General features: G+C 43.4%; 1 protein-coding gene across 3 annotated transcripts in view; it reads right to left on the bottom strand.

The window, feature by feature from the left end:
* The window catches only part of Cdk15 (cyclin-dependent kinase 15), a 93,613-nt gene that overhangs the window by 71,524 nt on the left and 4,919 nt on the right, over positions 1-17,170 (bottom strand). For all 3 annotated transcript variants that reach the window (XM_087565310.1, NM_001431239.1, NM_001431240.1), the window contains 3 exon segments: positions 15,174-15,253; positions 1,415-1,509; positions 635-697 (listed from right to left, as the gene is read on the bottom strand). In XM_087565310.1, coding sequence (XP_087421436.1) covers positions 635-697; positions 1,415-1,509; positions 15,174-15,253 — 238 coding nt within the window.

Here is a 17,170-nt window from a genome sequence, read left to right as displayed (position 1 = left end):
TCTCACTGATATCAATAAAACCCTAGAGAATGAAGAGTTTGAAATACAATGGTCTCTAGAATTGCAGCTAGCTAAGGGTTTATGATTTCAACTCTGAGGAACTAGAAAGTGGGATTTAGTCTCCTGTATATAACAGGATCTGCTAGAACAGGTGTTGCAAACTTCGCCCCAGGTCCAGAAACCCACCACGAAAAGGGTCTATTTATGTTGGTCCAGCTTTACTTCTCTCCATTGGATGGAATTATATTCAGTTGGTCTTTATGTCTAAAGACACACCAGTGGGTTACACTGTATACTGTCCAGCTATACATCTTTGTATTGTCAGTAACAACCTTTTCCCCCTAGAGTATCAATGATGTCTATCTTCTTTGGGTTTGCTTAGCTGTTGTTGTGAGGCAGGGTCTCACACTATTGTCTAGGCAACCTAGAGTTCACTACAAAGGCCGGGCTGGCCTTGAATTCACAATAATCCTTTTGAGCCAGTCTCCAGAGCACTGGGATTAAAGGTGTAAACCACTGTACCTGGTTCCATCTTCTGCTGTTGTATCACAGACTTCGCTCTGTGATGGTTGCCTAATTCCAGATGCTTCTGCTATGGGCAGGCCAGAGAGAGCGTGACTCTTAAAGTACTCACCCTGACATTGTGAGGATGAAGCCCTCCGGGATGCTGAGACATGTACTGGGCCAGGTCCGTATGCTAAATAAACCAGCAGAGGAAGAAGGGGGAAGTCAGTGGACCTTAGTATCCTAAACCACACCACAGACCTGGTGAAGTACAACAAGAAATGAGTATTTTAAAGTGTAAAACGGGCATAGCCAGAATCTTCTGATATCCCATTGGTAAGATGAGATATAGCCTTCTTTCTAGTAGGCTGCTGGTGCAAGAGAGCCTGTTCCTTGGCACAGAGACACCCATTTGAGTGACTGGCATACATCACACAGCAAAGCAAATTTTCACTTTTCAAGCATCCTTGAAAGCAGGTCAAGCACACTTGGGATTTCTTTGTTCATTTGAATCTTTTTTTTCTTTCCACAGTACAAATGGAGTTACTCTTTAGAAAGCGTATCTGCAGTCTTTAAATATCTTGTGTTGTATATCTATTCATTAAGTTAAAGAAACAATCAGGTTCTATTAGCAATTGAAATAGCCTTTAAGAAGCACCACATTTTTTCTGAGAAAGCACCTAGTTTGCTACTGGCGGTGAGGGGGATGGAACAGACAACGTCCAGGTAAGAAGTACAACTAATTGCCATCGAGAGCAGCAAGGCTGCACTTAGCACATCAATGATCCATCATACCTTCCACACCGTAATGAAAGTTTTATCATGCCATAAAATATTAACAGATTCATTATACAAGCACCAGGCTTCCTGCCCCCCCCCCCCATGTGCTGTAAGAGTCTAGAGAACTCACCATGTATTCAAACACGAATGTCAGAGTCTCTTTGGTGTGAACAATGTCATGCAAGAGGACAATATTGGCGTGCTTCAAGCCCTTCAGGAGAGACGCTAGAAAGATTTAAACAAGATATTACATCAATCACTGATAATGAAAGTGCCTCTTTGTACCTATTAACCAATATATTTTTTTAAACATTTCAAATCAAGCAGTCATAGATTTTTACTGAGGGAAATGAATCTTTTCTGGAAGAATATTTGAAATGACAACAGACCTTTACTATTTTAAAAATGGTAACCCACTGCATTTCCACAACTGCCCTCTCCGACCAGATTGATGGTTGCCAACATCTCTTTCATCCACGTAATCCATTTTCTCAGAGCACTCTGGGCATTGTGTGAGGCTCTCCTCTGAGATTCTTACCGTCCCAGATTCTGAGCTGTAGGAGCCTGGGCTCAGAGCACAGGCCATTGGAGGAGTGGGAAACTGGCTGACTCATCTCTTAGAGCAGGAATTTGTAACAAGTGACCTGGCTCTAAAATGTCGAGTCCAGCCAGAGGCCAAGGAGGCTAATAGGTGTGGTTGGTGGCGGGGCAGGAGCATGGAGTAAAGAACCATGGTAAGCTATGCAACAGGAACGGACTTATTGCAGGACTATTGCAAACCTTCTCTCCGGAAATCAAGCTTAACGGAGAACACCACCAAGCTTGGGGAGCCTTGAGGAGTACAATTGACAGCTGCCGCTTGCCTACTAAGAAACAGGTCATTGTTAGGTTTCTAAAAGTAGCTGCCTATTTGTTGGTGCTTGGGATTCAGCTTAAGGCTTTTTACCAGTGACCTGCCCCATTGTTACCCCATAAAAGCATCCAATTAAAGAGGAGTGATTGCCTCAGAAGTCCCAGAAAGGCTGTCTTTGGGAGTTCCAGAGAGATGGAAGACCCCTAACAGGCATGAAGAGGTGAGTCTCAGCATGAGGAATCAGCATCCTTAGAACCAAGGGTGATGTTTGACGCAACAGTCACGACTGTAATGCCAGAAATCAGATGACTAAGGCTGGCGGGTTTCTGCAAATTCAGGGGCAGCTTGGTTACAGAGTGAGACCCTGTCTCAAAATCAAACAGACAAAAGGCTTAAAGAATGGAATAGTATAAAACTCAAATCATAAACAACAATGTACATGTATGTTTAGGACGTAAAAGTAGAAACAAGAATATGAAGGAGAAGAACTCTGAAGGGAGAGAAAAGAAGGACAAGACAGAGTACAGGAGCTGAAGGACAAAATATCACACATTCTCTCTCACAGAATCAAGACTTAAACGCATAGAGGGCTGGGGAGATGGCTCAGTGGGTAAAGTGTTTGCCACACTAGTATGTGAACTGACTCAGATGACCAGCACCCACGTAAAAGACATGTAGGAGCAAGAGGCAGCCCACCTAAAACCCAGGAGGAGGGTAAAAGGGATCTCTGGGCAAGTCACCTACAAGACCAACTGAGTCAGCAAACACGGGGTCAGTGAGAGGCTCTGCCTCCCCTAAATGCCGTAGGAGTAATCAGGGAGAGCAGCTCAACCTCTGGTCATTCGTGGAACCAACACACACACATGTACACACACACACACACACACAAACACACACACACACAAACACACACACACATAAACACACACAAACACACAAACACACACACATACACACACAACACACACACAAACACACACACACAAACACACACACAAACACACACACAAGCACACACACAAACACACACACAAACACACACACACACATACAAACACACACATACAAACACACTCATACAAACACACTCATACAAACACACACACATGCGCACACATGCACACACACAAACACACACAAAACGTATGTATGTATGTATATATATATGTGTGTATGTATATAGTATGTTTTACGTGTGTTCTATGTGTGTATGTGTATTGAAACCCATTATTTTGTCCTCTAAAAAAAGCACTAATTAAAAAAGGAAAAATAGTATATTGAAAAGAAACCCTCAAAATCAGTGTCCTGGTTTCGTGCCTACATTTCTACTTGATGAACCTTTGCACCACTCTTTCCTACTCTAGAGTTCTACAAGATTAAGAGCGAATTGTGGAGGCGTCTCCGTGTGTAAATGCTTATCCCACGAGCATGAGCACTTGAGTTTGGATGCCAAGAACCTAAGTAAAACCTGGGTGTGGCAGTATAGTCCTGTAATTCCCCCACTGGCAAGGATAAGGCAAGGGCTTGTGGGACAGTCTAGCATTTAGTGTGCTGCGGGTTCAGTGAAAGATCCTGGATCAAAAAATAAGGCAGAGAAGTCATGAGAAAAATACCCAACATCAATCTCTGGCCTCCACACCTAATCGCACACAGGTGTGTGCACATACATGCAGCTCTGCCCTCCCCAAATAAACTCAAGTATTCTCTGCCATCTGGGAACATACCGATTCCCTCAGGAACCTGACCTGTTGTGCTTGTTATTGGTTTTGCTTCCTGATGGCCGGTCTCCCTTCTAGTTGGAACGCCATCATTGTCCTCAAAAAGCCAACACTTCTTAGTCCAACCCTTTCTTGTTGAGCTACCCTGCCTTTACCCAAGAGCTGCCATTCGACCTAGAAGTGTCCATGACTGGACACCTCACACATCTCCTAGTTTCAGTGACGGTTGGTTCAAGGACAGGCAAAAGACAGGGAAAGCCCTCCTCTGCTGGCTTGAACCATTAGGGAAGAGTTGCTTTCCTTTCCCTGTGTGGGATTCTCCTTGGAGCGGCCTGCGCATAGAAGGAAGACCAACATGAGCTGGGTGTAGTTCGGTGGTAGAAGACTTGGCTCAAGTGCAGGAGGCCAGGGGTTCTGTCCTTAGCACCACACAGACACACACATCAAAATACACACTTTCACACACACACACATCCACATTCTCACACAGACACAAACTTTCTCTCTTAAACACACACACACACACACACACACACACACACACACACACACACACACAACCATTAAAGCAAAGAAACCAGTTTGGCTTATCAGAGGCTTAGTAGTGTCGTTGACAGTGCTGTGCAAACCTGTGGTTGTTAAAGTAGCCATTACTCTTATTCCTTTTTTAAAGCTGGGTTGAGCTGTAAGAAGTAATGCATGCCTTTAATCCTAGCACCCGGGAGACAAAGACAGACAGATCCTTGTAAATTCGAGGATAGCCTGGTCTACATAGTGAGTTCCAGGACAGCCAGAGCTATGGCAGAAAGACTTGGTACAACAACAACAACAACAACAACAACAACAACAACAACAACAACAAAAACAAAAACAAGTCAGTTTGGGGCGAGCCAGTGTCACAGTTGAAGGAATTCTGCTATGTCTACCAGTCTACTGTGTTCTTCTGAGCTGTGCCCACCAGGTCCTTTTGGACCAAATTTACTATTTCAGTTTCAACTGTGATTTAAGTTTTAAGTATGAAGACCAATTTCACTGCACTGTTTAATGTTTCTCGGCCCAGACTGACATCTGTACATGCACACCCCACCTCAGCCAGCCACTACACCGAGAGTAAGCACTTACTTCATCAAGCATCTTTACCGAGTTCTTAAGGGAGAGGTGCCTGTGGGGCCAGGAGTCCTCCCAGGAATCCTGGCCCTGACACTCTCTCTGTGAACTTTCGAGAATGTCCCACCTTGTGGAGAGAGATACCATCTTTCCTGACTTCATTTCACGGGTTCTTATGAATTGACTCAGACTCCATTCCTAAAACCCTTGGTAAATGGCAAATGTTACAGAGATGCAAATTACAGTTAATACCTCACACCTGCTTCCCACCCTCCTTTCACCTTGAGTCTGTTAAAACCCCACTCCCTGTCATAAAGTTTTATTCTCCGTATGTTTCTGCCAGAGCTTTCTTTTCATTATTATTACTTAGTTATTTATTTTATGTATGTGAGTACACTGTCGCTGTCTTCATGCACACCAGAAGAGGGCATAGGACCCCATTACAGATGGTTGCGAGCCACCATGTGGTTCCTGGAAATTGAACTCAGGACCTCTGGAAGAGCAGTCAGTGCTCTAAATTGTTGAGCCATCTCTCCAGCCCATCTGCTGGAGTTTTCAGTACCTCCACATTTATAGCAATGACTTCTGACCATAAGTTGAGAACACTTGCATTTTAGGTGTGCTTTTATTTATGAATCATTTCATAACTTTGTTTCTCTACACACGTATTTATACAGGACAAGGCATCCACAGGTGTGACTCAGTGTTTACCCAGTATACCCAGGGCCTTGGATTTGATCCTTAACATACACTCAAAATCACATTTTCCTCCTAAGGAAATGGAAAAACAAATTGCCAAGAATATTAAAAATAGTTTAATTAATTTACTATTTACGTATTTATTTCAAGACCAGGTCTCTCTGCAGCCCTGGCTGTCCTAGAACTCAAATAGGTCAGGCTGGCCTCAGACTTGTAATGATTCTCCTGCCTCGGTCTCCCAAGTTTTTGGATTGCAGATACCTGCTAACACACCTGGTTTTAATTTCATCTTTAATGTAATTTTGTTCTTACATAATTATATTACTAAAACTCCTCGGGCTTACTTTAAAAATGATGGCAGCATGTTTTCTCAGTCACAACAATAATGATACTCAGAGACCACGGACAAGGATGAGGCTGACTGCCAACAACCGTGGCAGCAGTCTGAACTTCTGTCGTTTGCTCCGCGATCTGGTTTTGCAGGAAAGGGGAAAGTGCCCTTTGGTTATCTCTGTGTGGACTTCTTTGTATTATCAGTCTTATCTTCATTCACCAAACCTTTACAGAAGTGAGCTGAAGTGACTCACGCCTTTTCCACAGTTTAGTGCCATGCAAACGGCAATCCCTCTCTGCTTCCTTTTTCATGCTCTCCACAAACCCACCTTGAAAATCTACCCTCAGTTCTGCAAAACACATACAAGCCTCCCTTCTCTTAGTGTGGTTGACTACTGTCCTGGGCTGGGCCGTGCTGGCATCTAGCAAAGCACCCCAGTAGTCTCATTTGTCTGTCCTGCTGACTCTTCCTTCTGCAACGCTCTGAAACCATGGTTCTTTCCAGTAAACATCAACTCAAACCCCTTCTGATTCCCAACCCCTACAGCGACCTCTCCTCTCAAAGAAATCCCAAGGCCAGAGGTTGTCCTGCCCAGCAACCTCCAGGCCCAGTCTCCTCCCTTCCCCTACACTTGCTCTATGCCCTTCCTTAGCTCTCACCTCCTCCCATTCTCACCCTCTTGCTCTGGCACAATGGCCTCTAACTGTTCCTCTGACACTTTCATTCTCAAGCACACCCCATGGCCTACCCCGACCCCTCATGCTATGTCATCTTCCCCACCCACAATTCTCTTTCCTCCTGGTTGCGTGCTTTCTCCCTCACCTTTAAGACTCTGCTCAAACTGTTCATGTAACATGGCTTCCTTGTCCACTCATTGCAGATGAAATCACAGCCTTCCACCTCACACACCCCAGCGAGCCTCCATTCCTCAGCTCTGTTTTATTCCCCTCCGTCACACTTATCAGTGCCTGCCACCAGATATCCACTTATACACACGTGCGCATGCATGCACGTATGCACACATGCATACCTCTGCAGGTTGTCACACTCCCCTTTGCGACATGGAGGACAGCCACTCTTGCCTTCTCTGCTTATTGGACCCTTGGTGCTTATTAGGACAGGGTCAGCAATGTTACTTACTGTTGATTTTGTGATCGTGTCTTCCCTAGTATCATCCATATGTGTAGGGTCGATGGCAGTGTTTCTGTTGAAGATGCTTCGGCTCCTTGCTCCTTTTAGGCCCCTTCCTCACCTAGGTCAAAAATTGTTCTATCTCCTGCTCATTTACCATTGCTTTGACAAAGCCCAGGATACTGAAAAGCCATGTGGAAATGGAATTTTACTGAGCAACTAATGGGGCATTTGCATGAAAAGCAGGCCATGACTCATGGAATTACTGTTACATTGATTGGGTCCACACACCAGAGGGTCTAACATGCTCTAGCTTCCAGGCTTGTGTGAGAGGGAAACATGGAGAAAAGGCCTTTCTTCCTTCTACTTTTGAGGGCTCTCTGGTCATTAGAGCTGGATACAGGATCTGATCGGATCTGAAGGTTAAGGATACGAAAGTCACCTGGGAAAGAGGAGAGATGCTAAAACCAGCACGCTGATTCTGGTGATTCCATATTCACACCGATCAAGTAACCCAGATGTGGTGACTCATGCTTATAATTCCAGCACCTCCGGGATGTAGCCAGGTAGGAAGATTGGGAGTTCAAGGTCATCCTCAGCTACATAGTAAGGGCAAGGCCAGTCTAGTCTACATGAGACCTTGTCTCAAAACAAACCAAATAAACGTCCTGTATGTCAACATAAGCATACTTACTTTTGTTTTCTCCAAAGAAAAGGCATAGAGATAAATTGGGGGTATAAATGAGTCACAATGGGGGCACATGTTCAGATCATCCTAGATCCTCGAGAGTGTCTTCCTGAGCTGTATCCTGCCCCTGTGATGATGAGGATAGTAACTGATTACAGCTAACACTTCTAGACTATTTAAGATATACCAGGCATTGCTGTAAGAATCTCATATACATTAACCTGGTTTAACCATAAAAACACCAGAAAATCAAAAAGATGAATAAAACATTCCAAAGGTAAATGGCCAGTGCTGATCTTTATTCAATATAAAAGATAGCTAATATATTTAGCTACAATATAATGTGGTTTAATATGTTAATAATTAAATATTATTAGTTATAACCACGATGTAATTAATGAAATATTAATTATGTATTAAAATATTTCCATCTCACAATGTCATACAAATATTTAATTTAAAGGGATTCTTTATTTCATTCTGATCTGCGTTTGATTGATTTTTAGGAAAATGGATGTTTTGCCAGCACAGTGGTTCATATTTTGATGTTACTCTATACTGTTCCATTTAGTTTAGGAAAAGATGTGAAACATAATAGTCACAGATAAAGCACGTCTGTCTCCCAAAGTCCGGAGTATATCTGTATATCCTGGTAACCCTGGTAACCCAAGCTTTCTCAAGTCTATAGGCTGCTTAACGACGCAGATTGACCCCACCTCCTGACTGCGTTTCCAGCACTAACACAGGCCTGGCATGTGGTGCTCAGTAAATGTTTGTGAATCGATAAAGACTTGGCCACTTCTAATGAGTCTATGCAGGAGTCAATAATGGAGCCGTCCCAACTCCATTAGACCCTGAACAATAAAGGATTTACAATTCCTTATGTTACGTTTTCTCTGGCATAAGAGTCACAAACCAAGATGGGCAGTCGAGTTATGAACCCCAAGAAACAGTATGACCTAGAGAAATGCTGGGTAAGGCCAAAGGAGCAGTTCTTTGGAAGTTGAGCCCCCCACTCCTGTCATATTGTGTCCTCTGGTGCAATAGTCATGTACTTTTGGGGGATGGGTAACTTCATGCTGAGATGTGAAGCCTGCTCCAAAGTAAGGAATTCAGACTGGTCCTATAAACCCCATCGAAGTCTGTGGTTCGGGTCATAGGCTCAAGTAGGAAAGTCACAGTTGCTTAACTGAGTGAACACGGTATGACATTACACTGCCTTGGAATATTTCTGCTTATATCCATAGATTAATGACGCTGTCAGCTGTGATCAGAGAAGCTTCTCTTTGTGTGTGCGCCGGGTGATAGGCATTGAAGAGACTCATAACTGGTCAAAGTGCTAAGAATAAATGCCTATTGGATGCTCATCCTTAAATAAAACATCTGTATTACCCTCTCCAAGGCTCAGAGAACATAAAAGGATTAGAGAATGGAAATAATGCAAAAGCTGGACGTGCTGCGGAACGATATCTTCAGGGAATGGCACAGCCATTGCCATGAAACTCTGTCACTGTGACAGCCTGCAAGACACTGGCCTATCAACCTTCCACGATGGAGCAGAGGAGCTCACAAGTCTCCATACCTCCCTGAGGATCTACACGTGATTAACAGTTCCTAAGGGACAAAGGCAGATCTTCCCTGGTATAGCCACTGGTGATTTGTTCATATTCCTGTAAGTGACCTTAATTAACTCATTACTTCACTCCTCACAAAATGACACAAAAGTGGAGGTGGTGGAGAAATACCGAGAGGGTGAACATGATCGAAATAGATACAAGAACGAAAATGTCACAATAAAACCTATATTACGCATAATTGATATATGCTAATATACTCTTCTAAGGCCGGTGAGATAGCTTGGTGGACAAGGGTGCTTGCCAAACAAGTCTGAGTTCAATCCCTGGAACCAGTGTAAAAATTGACAAGGAGAAGCAACTGTACAAGGCTGTCTTCTGACCTCCAAAGAGGCATGGTGGCACAGCTTGGAGTTTGTATATGTGCATGTGCACACACAGAGATACACACACATACATTAATGATAACAATGATGATTTTTTTTTCTTTTTTTCGGAGCTGGGGATCGAACCCAGGGCCTTGCGCATGCTAGGCAAGCGCTCTACCACTGAGCTAAATCCCCAACCCCAACAATGATGATTTTAAATTAAAAAAATCCCTCTCATATGCCATCACCCTGGGGTTGTTTCTCACAGAGCTGTAAGTGTGTGCTAAATGTGTTATGTCCTTGATGTGGTCGGACTCCTGTCAGCCGGGCCTGCCCCCATCCATCTGTGGTAATAGCTGACCTGAGATTTTAATCAGACTCTTTGTTGATCTTATTGGATGACCCCCGCAAGGTCCCTGAACCCTTTTCAGTGAATTTTCTCACAAATGGATTAGGAGTAATTGCTTTACAGTGATCTCAAAAGGATTTCAGCGGCAACTGTTTCCGCCATTCCGGGTTCTGTAGGATGAGCGGGTGAGGGGCTGAACACACACTACCACATTCTGTTCTGGGGAGTTGCTTCTGAGTCTGCCCACACTTTTACACAGAGAGCACCAGAGAGCCCCTTGCTGCTACCCACTTTAGCTCGTGTTGAAGGAGATGCTTAAATGGTGCAAGCATTTGCAGTTTTATGTGGTAGAGCAGGGGGAGTTTAAATATAACAGACGTTAGTACCCAAACATGCCGAGTAGCTTTGTGACGTCAGACCAGTTACTCCACCTCTTTGAGGCTCAGACCCCTTCATTTCTACAACAACAACAACAACAACAACAACAACAACAACAACAACACTTGCACTTCCAGGTGTTGGGATAAGGGGTTAAAAAAGCCTGTGGTGGAAGGAGCCCTGTCATGCCTGGTTCTCGGACAAGGATAGATCTATGACTTCTTAAGGAAAGGGAGTAGGCAGGCTGGAGGTCCTAGGTTCAACCCAAAAGCTGGCTATTTCGTTTTGTTTTTTCTAAAGATTTATTTATTTATTTATTTTTATATATGTGAGTACACTGTCACTGTCTTCAGGGACACTAGAAGAAAGCAACAGAACCAATTTCAGATGGTTGTGAGCTACCATGTGGTTGCTGGGAATTGAACTCAGGACCTCTGGAAGAGCCCTTAACCACTAAGCCATCTCTCCAGCCCCAAGCTGGCTGTTTTTAGAAAGGTATTTAAGGTCCATTCCTAGAATGTCAATATAGAATTCAATGAAACTAAGGCACATTCATATAAAATCCATAAAAATAATTAACCTACTCAAAATATTTTCTCCCAGTTATAAAAATAAACATTCGAAATGTGATTCTGTGTCAATAATGAAAAGACTCTTAAATTGCTACAAAAACTTCCAATCTTTTTATCTTTCTTTTTTTTTCCATTTTGTTTTGTTTGATACAGGGATTCGCCAGGTGGCCCTGGTTTGCCTAGAACTGGCATTGCTGACTATGCTAGCCTTGAACTTTCAGTGATCCTCCTGCCTCTGCCTCCTGAGTGCTGAGATGACAAGTTTGAATCGCCACACCCAGCTCTTTTGTCTTTTAGTTAGAAGGATGAGGACAGTAATAGCCTGGTCCTGAAATTCCACCTCTCTCAGGAGACCAGGGCAGGAAAGTGGCAAGATCAAAGACAGCCTGGGCTTACAAGGCGAGTTCAAGGCCAGCCGGAGCAACTCAGAGGAACCCTGCCTCAAAATAAAGAATGAAAAAGAGGGCGGGGCAAATAACTTAGCAGTAGATTATTTACCTAGCATGTGTTCAGCCTTGGCTTTGACCCTCCGTATCATGGAGAAGCAAGTGAGGATAGCAGGGATTTGTGTGCTATTGCAGATCTAATAGTCAGCAAAGTGCCTGGCCATCTCAGACACCCAGCACGGATCGTAGTGTGAATGCACATTAATATTCTGAGTTTGAATCAGATATTACTTGAAAGTTTGATCATATGATATAATATCTCTAAAGGCATTAAAAGGACTAAACGATGCATGAATGCTTAGTAAGAGTTTCCCTTAGTGTGGCTCAGACTTTTGTTAATTTCATGATATTACATATGAAGATCCTATAAAAACAAACAGACATTCTATGTGGAGAAGCCGTCCCATAGCAGAATCCCACTCTCTAAGCCCTGGGCTGCCACATCTTCAGAGCAAGCAGATTCGCTCAGGAAAAGAATTCCTGCTTCAGGGGTCTGGAAAGAAGGTGTCTTACTCTTGAGTTTCTCCGCGCATGGCTTTTGCTTGACTTTTTAGCTAATGACCCTGGATTTGAACTAATGAACTCCAGCTGTTCTTATCTTGCTTCCCAGTCCTTCCCATTTAACCTCCGACTCTCTGGTCTCATGGGCATCCAGATCTTAACCAGGGAAAAATGAGCCAGTGCCAAAGTTCTTAAGTGAGGCCTTGCTTTCAAGGCTGCAAGCTTTTTACCCTGGAGGAAAAAGAAGCAGCCATTGTTGGAAACTGGAAGTCGAACTCCTCCGATGTGTCAAAACCCTTCTGTGGTTTTTCATATCATACAAGCAAAGCTTTCAGTAAGGGCCAGCCCCATAAAACAAACCCAGGAAGTCCACACAGGAACGCTAACTGTAATTGTGAACACCTGTGTGGGAGGCAGCGCTCGGCGAACATGCAATTCGAGAATGGTCGCGCATATAGAACAATACACACCCGGGGGCTTTGAGCCGGCCGAGAACATCTGTTAGCAAAACCTGCTGCAAAACTCGTTTCACTGTGACTGCCAGATGCGCGGAGTTGGAGAACTTAGCTCTGGGGAAAATAGCAACAAAGCCCAGTGTAAGCCATTGGTGAACTCAGGCTCACAAAAGCCAACGCCCAGAGAACGAGGGGAGCCCGCGTCCCGAGAGCCTCCTCTAGTCTGGTGACTTGGTGTTTTTTGTTGTTTTGTTTTATTGCACTCAAAATTACTCTTTCGCCTATCCACACATCTGTCTCCAAACGTGATCGCGTTCTCATTTGGACCACTAATAAGTACACCAGTAAGTGCAGCTTCCTTCATGTTAAATGCTCAAAACCACGTGTTCCCCCAGATTGCACCTGATCCTACCAGGATGAGTCCCCCACTTACACTGATAGCCTTTTGGCCTTTCTATTTAAATGTAAAATATTTCCCAGGGGCTTCAGAGACTTTTGAAAATGGCATCAAATTGAATTATAAACTCATTTTCAGAATTGTTTTTTTTAAATGCCCGCTTGCGTAACCCAGTCTTCAAAGTTCAGTCTAAACCCTGCCTCCATTAGCTACACGGAGCCTGAGTCATTCTGTTTACAACAGCCTCTATACACTTAATATTTGGATCATCTGCTCTGTTACAGCTGAAAACAACAGAATGAAGAATGGGGCTTTCTCTGCTCACTTCTCAAGCATTCAGCACTATCCTTTTGCATGTAGCGTATACTCAAGAATGAAGGGAAGACAAATAGCCAAGACCAGGAAAGTCAGGCTGAGGAAAGGCCATATCTTTGACACCCCCCCCCCCTGGGGTGGGGATTTAACTCAGTTGATAAGAGTGCTTGCCTAATGTGGCGGTTTGAATAAGAAGTATACCTTATATAGGCTTGGGTATTTGAATATTTGGTTTCCAGTGGGTGGCATTGTTTGGGGGCAGAGGAATTTTGCTGGAGGAAGTACATAGCTTCGGGCTTAGCTTTGAGAATGCGCAGCGTCGCCCACTTCCGGTTTGCTCCTACAGCGGTTGAAGGTGCCATCTCTTAGCTTCCTGTTCCTGCTATAAGGCTGCTGTTTGCCGCTCTGCCTCTCCCACCCCCCTGCTGCGATGGACCCTTGGGACTTTTGGGCCAGATAAGCTCTTCCTTAAGTTGCCTTTGGTCGAGGTATTTTTATCACCACAACAGAAAAGTAACTAACATCTTAGCATGCTTGAGGCCTTGGGTTCGACTCCCAGCAGGGACTGTATAACTGAGTGTGGTGCTGCAGCTCTAATCATAGCTCTTGGGAGGGAAACGCAGAGGGATCAAGAGTTCAAGATCATCTTGGTTTACACAACGAGTTTGGAGCCAGTCTGGGCTCTCTGGAGACACTGTCTCAAACAAGCAAGCAAACAAGCCTTAAGTTAAATGTTGATAAATTGTATTCTTTAATTTTGCTATGTTAGTTTTAAATTTATAAGCTAATAGTATTAAACACTGTGGTATAAATCTTCTCACTGATCAGTAAAATATGCCCCATAAGTAATAAAATAAAATAATAATCAAGAACAAAGTAATAGCAATGACTAATCATTGAACCCTGAAAAGGGACTGTTATGTACTCCCACTTGATCTGCATAACAGCTCCATGAACTATATGCTATTATCAGCCACTTTTTTTTTTTATGAGACAGGATATCTCTATGTAGCTCTAGCTGTCCTAGAACTAGCCTGTGGAGCAGGCTGGCCTCAAATTCACAGAGATCAGCCTGCCTCTGCCTCCCAAGGCCTGAGACTAAAGGCAGGCACTACCACCTGAGGCTTGGTGAGGCACACCTGTCATCTCAGCTCTTAGGAGGCTGAGACAAGAGGACTAGAGTTGGGGCTAGCTTAGGCAAATTATTGAAACCCTATCTCATTTTTAAAAAAAAAGTAAATAAATGAGACAGCCCCAGAGGGAGAGAGAAAATGCTTAAAGAATGTACCTTCTATCAGGAGGCTAAAGCAGGAGGGTTGAAAGTTCAAGGCCTGCCTGGGAAACTTAGTGAGATCCTGTCTCAAAAAATGTGTGTGTGTGTGTGTGTGTGTCTGTGTGTGTGGGTCTGTGTGTGTGTGTGTCTGTGTGTGTGGGTCTGTGTGTGTGTGTGTGTGTGTGTGTGTGTGTGTGTGTGTGTTGGACCTAAACACTGCAGGAAAAACAGAAACAAGAAAACAAACCACAAGGGGCTGGGGATTTAGCTCAGTGGTAGAGCGCTTACCTAGGAAGCGCAAGGCCCTGGGTTCGGTCCCCAGCTCCGAAAAAAAAAAAAGAACCAAAAAAAAAAAAAAAAGAAAACAAACCACAATCAGGGAAATAACAACCAAAAATTGGTATGCTGTTACACTTCTCTTTTAAATGAATTTCTGAGTTGTATAGACATGGTTTGAGCAAGAATCTAAACATATGGAAAACATTTAGTAAACGCTCACAGAGATCATAATATGGACAGCAGTTTTGAACTTTCTCTTCAAGAACAAATAAGAAGATAATAGTGTAAATAATCTTCGAAACTGGCAACGAAATCGAACTTTGAAATTATAGTCATCACTTCTGGAGATATCAGAGACCACATGCTGAGTGGATAGACTGAATCCTCCACGATGTTTCTACCACACTGAATAATCAAAACAATCCCTGGAGTCCATATTGTCCCCCTCTTACCTTCCCGGATGGCTGTGAAAGGGACTCCCTCCTCTGCGTTCATGCTGATGACTTTTAGAGCTACCAGTTGTCCATTTATCCTAGAAAGGGGTGGGGCAGACGCACATACTCACTGAGAGGTTCAAAGCAACAGCTTAGAGTGGAGATTCTATTAAAAAACAAACAAAACCCTTTCCTTTACAATGTATCCTACTATTTAAACCTAGAATTTTCTCAAAACACAAAGCTCATTATGTATAAAACATGTTGCATATGTATTTTGAAACATCCTTCTCTTTGCTAAGGTGTGATGTTTTCTTTATAGAGCACCCATAGAAAGCAGAGAGGCACAGAGTGACCATCTCCTTCATAATACCTTCTGATCCCTCTGGTGCACTTAAGCCAGCCTTGTGTGCCATCTAACTTTGGCTGTGACTTCATAACTGTCCCCTTGCTTGAACACTTGTACCTCTTTTTACTTTCAGTAGAGTAGCTGGGGACATCATCTGAAAGTGAGAGTCAACACCTCATTTAGTTTTCAGACCTCAGAATCTCCACATTTCATGTCAGGTAACAGCCACCTTCTCTTTTTCTTTTGTTCTCTTCTCTCTTCTCCTCTCTTCTCCTCTCTTCTCTCTCTCTCTCTCTCTCTCTCTCTCTCTCTCTCTTTCTCACTCTCTCTCTCTCTGTTGTTGTTAATTTTTGTTTTTGCAGAGGGTGAGGAGATGCAAGTTTTTGTTTTGTTCAGACAGGGTCTTGCAATATAGCCCAGACTGGCCTCCAACTTTCAACTCTCCTGGGTGAGCCTGTTAGCAGCCAGAGTCATCTAGTAGCTTCCAAAGCACCCTCAGACTTGCCTTGGTCTCCCAACTCCCTCTCCCATCCTCTCCCTCCCTCCTTTAATTCTATATTTATTTATCCAAGAAGATTTTGTGCAAGTTCTTTACAACCATGGTGTTTCTAATACCATGAGATCCATATATCACAGTTTCTTCTCTCTCTGTTCCACATTTTCTTTTATCATTCCTGGTATTTTTTAATGGTCCGGCTGGCTTTGAACTCATAATAATGCTCTTGTCTCAGTTTTTCAAGTGCCAGCCACCATGCTTGGTTTTATCATTTCCATCTTATAGAATGTGGAATTTAACAATGTTATAGTATCTTATCATACAAATACATCACAATGTGTTTTGCCAATTCCAAATTCTTATAAACTGCAGTTTGCAGTTATTTTAAGAATACTGTGCTGGGCATGGTGGCTCCTGTTGTAACCCTAGCCCTTGAGTGGCTGAGGTAAGAGGAAGGTTGCCCCAAGGTCAGCCTGGGCTACATGGTGAGTTCTAGACCAACTTGGGCTTGCATGAGACTGTCTCAATGAAAAACCATGGTGATCATTTCTGCAGTTAAGTATGTTCCATTGCCTTCCATTGTTTCCTGGAATAATGGGAATTATTCCATTATTACAAAGTCATAGAATAGGCACTGCACATGTCTTCATTAGAGTGAAGCCATGCCCAGAGTGCTTCCTGAAGAGCATTGCACTGCTGAGCTCAGTCTCAGCTCTATTGATTGAAACTTCAGTTTGAAAAAGCGAGTTTAGAACTTCAGAAAAATTAAGAAGACAGTATAGAAAGTTCCTGTATCCTTGATGTTTCTTCTGTTGACTTAAGACTGTTGACTTAGGAAGGCACAGTTGTTACAGTTAGTGAACCAAACTGGGCACGGCAACCCACACCATGGCGACTTCTAGCACTTGGGAGATGGAGGCAGGAAACCAAGGAGTTCAAGGTCAGCCTCAGCTACACAGGAAGGACAGCTGGCCTGAAGGACACCAAGCTGCTATCATAAAGCAAAGCAAAACAACAAAAAACCTAAACTAAAAGATTGTACAATAATGATAATTAATGAACCAACTGACACATTATATTACAGCTCATAATTCATTAGGATTTTAAACTTTTTAACATTCCAATCTAATGGATTTTTTTTTTCCTTTTCTTTTTTTCGGAGCTGGGGAC

Source organism: Rattus norvegicus, chromosome 9 (assembly GCF_021556685.1).
Source record: "Rattus norvegicus strain SHRSP/BbbUtx chromosome 9, alternate assembly SHRSP_T2T, whole genome shotgun sequence".
Lineage (NCBI taxonomy): Eukaryota > Metazoa > Chordata > Mammalia > Rodentia > Muridae > Rattus > Rattus norvegicus.
The sequence above is the reverse complement of the archived record's forward strand: the minus strand, read 5'-3'. Positions and strand labels throughout refer to the sequence as shown.